Source organism: Clupea harengus, chromosome 5 (genome assembly GCF_900700415.2).
Source record: "Clupea harengus chromosome 5, Ch_v2.0.2, whole genome shotgun sequence".
NCBI lineage: Eukaryota > Metazoa > Chordata > Actinopteri > Clupeiformes > Clupeidae > Clupea > Clupea harengus.
The window spans coordinates 20,079,520-20,089,519 of record NC_045156.1 but is presented as its reverse complement, the minus strand read 5'-3'; the positions used below and the strand labels follow the sequence as shown (position 1 = coordinate 20,089,519).

At 41.4% G+C, this 10,000-nt stretch overlaps 1 protein-coding gene, 1 long non-coding RNA gene and 1 pseudogene across 2 annotated transcripts in view; 2 read left to right on the top strand and 1 right to left on the bottom strand.

The window, feature by feature from the left end:
• snta1 (syntrophin, alpha 1) overlaps positions 1 to 8,408 on the bottom strand; it is a 24,069-nt gene extending 15,661 nt beyond the window's left edge. The window contains exon 1 of the mRNA XM_012829405.3: positions 8,033 to 8,408. Coding sequence (XP_012684859.1) covers positions 8,033 to 8,318 — 286 coding nt within the window. The 5' untranslated portion in view covers positions 8,319 to 8,408. The remainder of the gene's footprint in view (positions 1 to 8,032) is intronic.
• LOC116220533 lies at positions 1,023 to 8,022 on the top strand. The gene is made up of 3 exons (XR_004163726.2): positions 1,023 to 1,033; positions 4,281 to 4,284; positions 5,613 to 8,022. It is a non-coding gene; the product is annotated as an uncharacterized LOC116220533 (long non-coding RNA).
• LOC116220532 lies at positions 2,946 to 4,500 on the top strand (annotated as a pseudogene).
• Positions 8,409 to 10,000: the final 1,592 nt, after the last annotated feature.

Genomic DNA, 10,000 nt, shown 5'->3' with positions numbered 1-10,000 from the left:
CCTATAATGTATCATTCCTTTTGTTATCAAGTCTGCATCGGAAGTCAATGTTAGGATGGGAAAAGTGTGTCCACCTTTGACCTTGATTACAGTTTCCTGTCTTTGGTGTGACCTTTCGAGGAAATCTTCTCGCAAGCAGCTCAGTCGTATGGCTTAGCATGCCTTTCATGATCTAAGCAGTCACAAACACATTTGATAATGCTGAGGTCTGGACTCTGAAGTGAGCAGTTCACCGGTCTGAGAAATCTGACAGATCTTGAAAAGGGAAGTTTTCCCCCAATCATATGTTAGATGGTATGGATGTATGGATTTCTTTGTAGTTCCAGTATTTAGGACAAAAAAATCTAAAACCATGAAGTGCAGATGTTATGCATCACCAGGAAGTGCAGATGTTATACATGCATGACTGGCAACAGACATCTCTTTTTGTCTCGTTCTGTTTATTGGTAGATGCTCAGCTCAGCATCTTTTCGGCCTTACAAGTTGACCTTCTGACCTTTCAAGTGTTCTTTATTCCTTACACATTTTTTATAACGTTAGTGGAAGCATTAGCATTGTATTTTACAGCCTCGCTAGCTCCGGCCAAAAACACAATAAATGAACTGAATACATCTTCTTGGCAGATTTATTTTCAGACTTTTTTCTATTTATATACTGGCTGTTTCATTTCTTCTTCACAGGCAGCCTCTGAGTGGCATGACTTTCTTCTGTGACAGCAAACTCTTCCTTAATGAGTCCGGGGCTGTTGTTTTATGCTGCATTTGAGGACATGGACACTAATGGTATGTGCTATTACCAATTACATTTATATCATTTCTGACCCATGCTAACACTAGAAGTTCAATTAATATTGTGGTAAGATGTATGGATTCATAATGCCATCTGTGGTTATACTGATTAAGACATCCAATCAACTTCTTAGATATTTGATATCAGTTATCTGTGAGCTACAGAGATAATGCAGAATAGCCTTACACTGCTACTACTGTCCGGGTCTAGCAGACTGGACTGGAGTTAGCCATTGCCTAAATGTGTCATGATGAGTTTCTCTTTAGTATACCCTAGACTAGGGGGTGGCTTGAATGAAGAAGATGTACTGGGCTACAGTATTTAGTCAGTTTGCTATAAACGACCTCAAAAAGGCAAGGCTGTTTCAGTAAAATTTCAGTTATCATCTTCACAAGACCTTGGGGGAGTTTTGATGTTAGTTTGATATTCGTTAGTGATATGATGCAGCATATGAAGCAGACATTTGAGATAAGATGACATTTGGACATCAAACATCATATCCATGTGTGAATTTGCTGGCAATTGAAATCGTACTTTAAAAATAATGGTATCCGAATGGTTTCTAAAATACTATTACTTTTTGTATTTTTTTTCAGGTCATGGCAACCCTCTGAAGCTTAGAGTAATTACTAAGATAGACAACTGGCAAACTATTCTAAAATGAGAAGAAGAAGAAATATTTTTCATCTCTTTCTATATTGCCTTTTCAGTGTGCCATCAGATCAGTTTTCTCTCAGGAACTGCACTTTCTCTGTGTCCCTCAACAACACCGACAGCCAGAAGGTGCCATGCACTAACACTGGGCTTCCCAATGATCTCGTCACCAATACCACTTTACTCAAAGGTACTGAATATTTCCCACAATATCATCTCAGAGGTAAAGTAGGAGATTTTAGCAACTCTTTACATGTCAAACAACAAGCTGAAGAATGTGATATGTCAACTTCTCAGTGCTATGGCTAGACGGAAATCAAATTTAAGACATTGAGCAATGAGCTTTCATTCCCCTTTTCCAATTTGACAAGTGTAAATCTGGCAAGGAATCAGCTCAGACACCTTGAACAAGACAAGGCCATATTACACTTACCAAAAGTATTGGAATTAGTCATTGGACACAACAGCTTCTGTAGTTTCTGTAGGTCTCATAACCTGTCAACAACACCTTTGCAAATACAGTAGCTTGATTTATCTTTCAATCTGTTAGGGACATTTCAGATGACAAACAACATCCCTTCACACCTCAGTTACCTGGACCTCTCCTACTGAGGTCACAAAGGAGCGTTCCAATGGGTAGTTCAGGATCAGAGTATTCTGAACTCCATAGAGACACTTAATGTCTCTGAACAAAGCTCCTAATTGATAACCTTATAACACCAAATTTGCAGATTTTTTTTATAAAACATCTGACCTGTTTTTAATTCAGCAATCTAATGCAGCTGAACAGTCTGTGTTTACCACAAACATATTTCAGTGATTAAACTTCGTACTTTTCATAAACAAAATTGGAGGGGCTTGGGGACAAATAACTTCTGAAAGATGTTTTCATCACAATCTACCACACTTTAGAGAGTTGGATTTACATGGCAATAAGATAACTCAAGGAAGGGACTTTCAGAGGACTGTGCTCTCTTAAAAGCTTTTATGGGATTACAAAGTAAAAATAAACCTAGTCCTGACATCAAACAAGATATCACAATACACAATTACAGATCAAGGACTGTTCCTATGTATGCTATACCTAGAAGTCCTGAATTTAGCTAGCAATCACATATCATTCGACAGCCAGGAACTTAAAAACACCATTTATAATGTTGAAGTCACTAAAAGCATTGGGTACTAATAACCAGCAGCGTGGCATTGAAAACCTGCCTTCAAATCTTCTAAAAGGCCTGAACTTTGTTTGATGGAGGAAACCTAAACATTCATTCCATGCATCCTGACACTTCCAAAGATACTTCCAACCTTAGGTTCCTGGACCTCAACAATGCATCCAATCCCTGGACTATCTGAACTTCACCTATCACAAAATCGGCTTCCATCATTAACCTTTTCTACTTGGTTCGAACCTGTCTGAGTTTTTAAAGCCACTGATAATCATCTACAATGAATCAACCAGACTAGTCTCTTCTTCGACTGAGAAACCATCAAAAAACACATTTTCTTGTGACTGCTGTAGTACATGGTTCCTCGATTCGGGCAAAAACACTAACTACACCCAGAGCGTAAACATAAATAAATACGAATATAGCTATCCCTCAGCCAACTGGAAGATTTCAACACAGACTCCGGCACCATGAACTTTGAATTCGTTCACTTTCTCTGCAGCTCCTCCCTGGTGATTCTAATGCTGTTGATCTCCTTTTACAACTTCCTGCGATGGCGGCTGGTTTATGCACACTACCTTTTCTTAGCCTTCCTCTATGACAGTAAGAGGCAGCAGAGGCTGCACCAATATGGCTTCCAGTACAATGCCTCCATTTCCTACAACTTCCTGGATGAGTTATGGCTCCTCAGGGAACTGCTGCCCAATCTGGAGGCCGACCAAGAATGGAGGCTGTGTCTACACCATCGAGACTGTGAGCCAGGCAAGCCTATCAATGACAACATTGTGGACAGCACGTACAGCAGCTGAAAGAGAATCTGTGTGATAACACGGAGCTGTTTGAGGAGTGAGAGGTGCTACAGAGAGATTCAGGTGGCTAGCTTCTGACTGTTTGATGAGCAAAACGACGCGCTGATCCTGGTCTTCCTGGAGGATATTCCACACCTGGAGAGGATATGAGCTTCTTCTGGCAGAAACTACGAATGGCTATGAACACCAAGAAAGGTGAAGATCCTATTCTTTTGGGACAGGATAATTAGATTCCCTTGCCTCGCCATTCCATGTGTCAGCTGAGTAATATGAAACAAAAATCTGAAAGACCAAAATGCCATAAAATGTGTATTGGTATGAAATATTGTGTATGTATTGTCAAATAAGTTGATTTCAACTAACTGTATACAGGATTTCATTGAAGTAGGCCTATATGAGCAAATGTTTTGATAGCTAACATTTACAATAATACTAAATGTAATAGCATTAATTAAAATAACTCGTTATTTTTTTTATCTTTTAGTTTTTACCCATCAGTTCAAATGGAACTTTTGGTAAATGGATACACCTGCTGCCGAAGGGTTTGTCTTGTAGAGTTTTATATTTAACCTATATTGAAATTAATTACATTAAAGTTGTAAGCATAACTTTCTCCTTATTTGGGTAAATATACATATTATTCCTAAAACAGTAATGGTGGAAAAACGCAGAATAAAACATACTGTGTAATACACTGTAGCTACTGTAAATATTGTGAGACAATGCAGTCTGAGAGGAGAGATTCTCACATGTAACTCCAAGACCAAGTTCAACAAGCAGATAACTTCACTCTCTTCCACATGAGGATCGCGGGGCATACTGTCAATACTAGCAAGAGATTGAGTGTCTCCAGAATGAGAAATGTCTGGGTGAGCCGATTGAATCACATTAATTCCAAATCCGTCTCAGAACAACTGGTGGTGATTCATGAAAGAGGCCACCATTTTAATTCACGCTGTGCCTTTCCAGAGCTGGGGAGAGCTGCCTTAATAAAAACCTGAAGTACTGACACTGAATGCCATGTGCATTCCAATCACTGTGGCTTGTGGTACACACACACACACACACACACACACACACACACACACACACACACACACACACACACATGTTGTCCCCATCTCAGAGTCAAGAGGATGTTCAACTCTTCCTGAACTGCTGAACGGTCACGAGTGCCAGCATGACATTTTGTGGCTATTCATAAGGGATGCAAAACATATCTAAAGGTGTTGCGGTTAAATTAAGGTCTAAGATAAAAGGTCATGACCCATGTGACCTTTATTGGCCTTGTCAAGATGGAGGAGGTGGTCGTGGATGCCCCATCTAAAGTCACAAATGCTTTTAAATCAAAATTGGTGTTTAAGCTGTTCCTGTGAGGACACATGGAAATATATTGATGGAACCGAATATTGCTATTCTCCTGTTGTGTCAGACATGAACTGAGTGCTTACATTATTTTGTATCATCTTACGCTGTAACCCCTGTGCCCCTGGATATGTGCTCTGTCTTTGTCTCAGTAAGAGCAAATAGCTGAGACCTGACTCATTAGCATTCAAATGACTTATGTGAGATTCTATCAATATAGTATCTGTACACTTTATAGAAATGTATTGTAATGAACCCTCAAATGATTATCATACTGGCTGGTAGACAAACACTTCACTGTGTATTACACAGAACATACTATGAGCTCACACTGTTGAAGGGTCTATACATTGTTTCACGTTTTTGGAAATATAAGCCATATTATATATTATATATAATGATGATATAAGCCATAGTACAGTGATGCAGTGTCCTGCGGGGTCCAGATGAAAACACTTCAGTCTTTTAGTGTTAAAAGAAAGCTGAGCCAACGTAGCTCCATCAAGCTTAACAATAGTTTTCAGAGGAAATGAAACAGGTTTTCATTAAACCTGAAAGCCTCCCAAAGTATTAAATGAACATCTGGTGTTTGAAGGTTTGCAAAGGTTACCTTGAGCATCTGACATGAAACATCGCAATGTTCCGCCATTAGGCAGACAGCAGTGATCCTTATCAAAGATTTACACCTGCCCCCCTTTCTCACCTCTACAGGCACGTCTGTGTTTCCAAGAATAAGGTAAACCTGCCTCATTTCCAAGACTTACAACTTAAGAGTGCTGGCCGAGATCTTACAGTGAGCTAATTATGCATAAGCTCATTTGTGCAGGCATTACTCTGGACGCGGCTGACCCCTGACCTTTCAACAGCAGCGGCGACACCTGAGAGACAGTGTCCGTTAATCTCCAGATACCAGTCTGCATAGTATGACCCCACAAATGAGAGCTCCATCAATCAAGGCTCTCCTTAAATGTCCTCTGATGGACACTGGACAACCATGCCAGCAAGTCAGGGACACGACCTAGTGTTAGCACAATATCTTCTGCAGCAAAATCCACAGCATACTCGCTAGTAGCATTGGAGCCCACTGCATGCCTGAACATATTGGCAAAGATGATTGGAATTATTTGTGCTGCATCAAATGTCACCTAAGATTTACACTTTGAGAAGTGGCTACCACCACACACGCGCACAGATGATACCACTAATATGTGACTTACTATAGAACTAGTCCAACCTTTCAAAGCCGGAATAATCCTTTAGTGTGGAGGGTGTCGGTCAGCCAGCGGGACAAACATACAAGCATCCCGGCACTATTCTTGACCTTTAAGATAAGGACAAATAACTTGGTCAAGGCTGTATATGTGAATGGAGGTTAAATGAAATACTGGCTGGCTGGCTGGCTGGCTGGCTGGCTGGCTGGCTGTCTGTCAACAGTGTAGTTTTTAGACATATTTATGTTATGCTCTGTCAGAAAATCCTGCTTACTTCACTTAGATTTATTGATTTGTTCCCCACAAAACATGACCAAATACAGGATTGTGTGGAAATAGAGAGTGGAGCACTGTATGTGATGGAAGAGACTACAGTTGAACAGCTATCTATGCAATCCTAGCATTGAGAAATGTGTGTCTGTCACTGCTATCGGCTGCATCTGTAGAAAGCAAGGGCAGCCCATAACACTAGCAAATATAGCCATGCAACTACACTTTGGACTCAAGACAAGGTCGTATTCGCCACTCACATATTCTTCCAATATCACCACACCACAGCCTCTCTGTCTCTCTCTATCTCTCTCTATGCTCTCTCCCCACATGCAAGGGGTGGGCTCCCCTAAAATAAACATCACCGTTTTCGCTTCTCCTCCCTGCTCCCCTATCCGAGGCCAATGACTGTGGTAGGCCGGGTAGTTTTCTGGTCAGCTGTTGGTGTGGCAGTGTCAGCTGCCCCCCCCCAACCCCCACCCCTGTGACACCTTGCACAGCAGTGACTCTCCCTGAGAGACTTTGCTACCACCCACACTGTTGATTTAAGCTCTCCTGTTTCACTTGGGGCGCAGCTGTCATTTAACTGCAGCAGTGTCACTGCTCCGCTCCACCACCTTCTCCAGACTTCACCTCAGACCAGGCCCTTTGGCTACTCTGGTCCAACTCATTTATACTCTGAAGAAAATGAGGTGAGGCCAAAAGAGATCTCACTGTGGGGTGTGCTTGTCATGGAAATGTACACTACGTCCCAAACACTGGTGTGCAGGCCTCGGGCAGTCCTGACAGTATAAGCCGTGGAAAAAAGTACTTGTTCACTGAGATTGCCAAATTCAGATTACAACAGTCGAGTGAACGCATACTTTATTTGAGGCATACTTTAAGGGGCTTAATTAGAAATGTAATGACACCATCACATTATCACAATAGAGACGGCAAGATATTATTGCAATTTTACCCCGTTAAATGTCACAGCATGACAGTGACACATAGACCCAGCACACACACACACAGACACACACACACACTCACTAATCCTCATTCTGATTTATTCATTCTGAACTAAGTCTAAAAGGGTGTAATTCATGCTTTTTTGAAGGATGTCCTTGCTGGGAGGTCTGAGAAAGCTACCTGTTCTCCAACTGCACTCATGCCTGTGCAGACACATAAGGAAAGGTCGGGAAACTAGATGCAGAGATATGGCCTGAATTCCTTATTGATATACCTGTCTGTATACCCCTGAGGCGACAGAAACTCTTCCTGCCACGCAGTCTATACATGAAGATGTCAACTGAACAAAGCTGTGGCTAAGTTATTTAAGGTTCAGTGGGGCTACGGTGATTTCACTGGTTCACATAGCGTTAAAACGCTCTAGAGGGATGCCTTGTGGGAGGAAAACACAATAGCATTAACAACATTGTTATACGAAACGTGAAATTGTTTCGTTACTAAATTCTGTTCACAGCCAAACTCTTACAGGAGTTTATGTTCAGAACATACCCAACCTTTGCTTTCCTGGGCTTTCTAGTTAGAATATTATACAGAGAACTTCCTTTTCAGTAACTGTCCGAGAACTGTCAAGGCATTACGGAGATACACAGACAGCTTGATAGATAGAGAGAAGACCAAATTACTGTCTTCGACAAAGCTTGACCAAGTTGTGCCGAAGAGTGGAACGCTCCATTTTGTAGTGAGGACGGCAACTGAAGTTGGTTCTTCACAGTGTACGACGTGTCAATTCATTTAAATTCTTAATTCGTCTTACCTTTAATACTGATTCCCAGACCTCCCACATCTTGCTTGGTCACGCGCACCGTGCGCTTTACGTTGGTGATGGTCTCCGGGACCGAAGACGAAGCAAGGTTGGCCGGGTCACCGTTGACTGCCCCGGCAGGCACTGGGGCGGATTTCGCGGCTTCATCTCCTCCAACTTCCGAGGGAACCAATGTCAGTGTTTCTTCGCTTAAAGTAGCTAGAACGCGGATCCAACGGTCCACGGTGATACGAAGTTCTAACAGTCCACTTTTCTGTGCCTTCATCGCGGCAGCCATGTTCAACGCATTCCTGAAATACCACTTGACGAGCTGGCAGTCCTGTAAAGAGATAGGGGTGGGGAGAGATGCCAAGAGATACAGCCCCCTCCTCCAACTCTCTCAATCGCTCCCTCTCTCTCTCGTTCTCTCTTTCTCTCCCCGTACAGTCTTCACTTCGTAGATATTCGACCATAGAATGAATGACTTAATCCGTTCAAGAAACTCTTTCTATATTTTCATAGGATGAATAGAGTATTGAGTAGTATTGAGTGAGAATAGAGTATTGTGTGAAACAAAGTAACAGACGATTTTTTAAAGTCTGTATTTGTGGTTTTACCAGATACATTATGGAGTCTTACTGTCTGGTACCCCTTTGGTTTTTGGCTATTGCTCTTATTTGAGTCTTGAGTCAGTAATCCCCTACATCCTGTAAACGAAGCATGGTAGTTCTGGGGCAATTTCATCACCTTGATATCTATAGATGTTGTTTATCCTCCTAATAAAAGTGAACAAAATATTTTTAATTGCCAAACGACTAATAACAAAGACATGGATTTTTTTACTTTGTAATTCTTCCCTGTTTTTTAAAGTATGTGTTTGTTTGTGAGTATGTGACTTTAAATAAGACCGTCAGAGAGAGAGAGTGTGTGAGAGAAAGAGAGAGAGATAGAGATTGCACTTAACTGCAAATGAGCAAAGTGTTTGTTTAGACAAAGATCAATCTGGTCTCCCTATTCAAAATGCACTTACATAGCAAAAGGAACTGCAAATTCCAAAGCAGTGAGATGAGAAATCCCAAAGTAGAAAATACATGAACACACCCTACAGCCTGCACACACTCATATCCCATCACTCTCTCCCCCCCTCTCTCTTTCTCGCTCTCTCTCTCTCTCTCTCTCTCTCTCTCTCTCTCTCTCTCTCTCTCTCTCTTGTGCTGTGTGTGTGTTTATATTAAGTCCACTTTATGCTACATCAGAACTTAGTACTGATCATTGATTATTTTGCTGAGTGACTCTAGGCTGCAGTCTACACCAGTAGGTTGTGTTGTACTTGCCCTTTCTGTTATTGTTATATGTGTCTGGAATATCTTCATATTTCGCACACTAGTGCACTACCCACAAATAACAAACAAACAGGTGGAAGGAGAAAACTTTATCTATTCATCTTAGCTCAAGAACTTGCTAGAAGTTGGTGGGCCCTATTTTCATTGATGGGCAACTGGCAAAGTCCACCGCAGATGAACTAAAAGCTAGATTAATAACTTGGCAAAATCATTTAGCTAATTCAATACCATGAGCAAGATCCTAAGTGAAAACATGGGTGGGTCAGTGCAAGGCTTCCACACGCCACACGATAGCTTGCGTGACAGACTTTACTCATTGCCTGTTTTTTGTTTGTTGCCCATCAATGGAATTAGGGCCCGATGTGTGACCAAGTAGCTTCTTGCAGTATACAGGAGTAGCTCTCTCAGATTCCTTGCAAACTCTTACCACTTTGCAGTGGGTCTGCTGAGAGCTGAGAGCCTCAATGGCAGTACAATTATGAATCACCTTGGTACAAGATCAGATAATCAACACAAGATGTTTATTTGTTCATAGAATAACAAACAAGAACTTAAGTAATGACCACATTCTACAGTACCTGGTAGCAGTTTGTAATTGTATTTCACAACGTTCAGTTCATCGTTAAAAGCACCACAA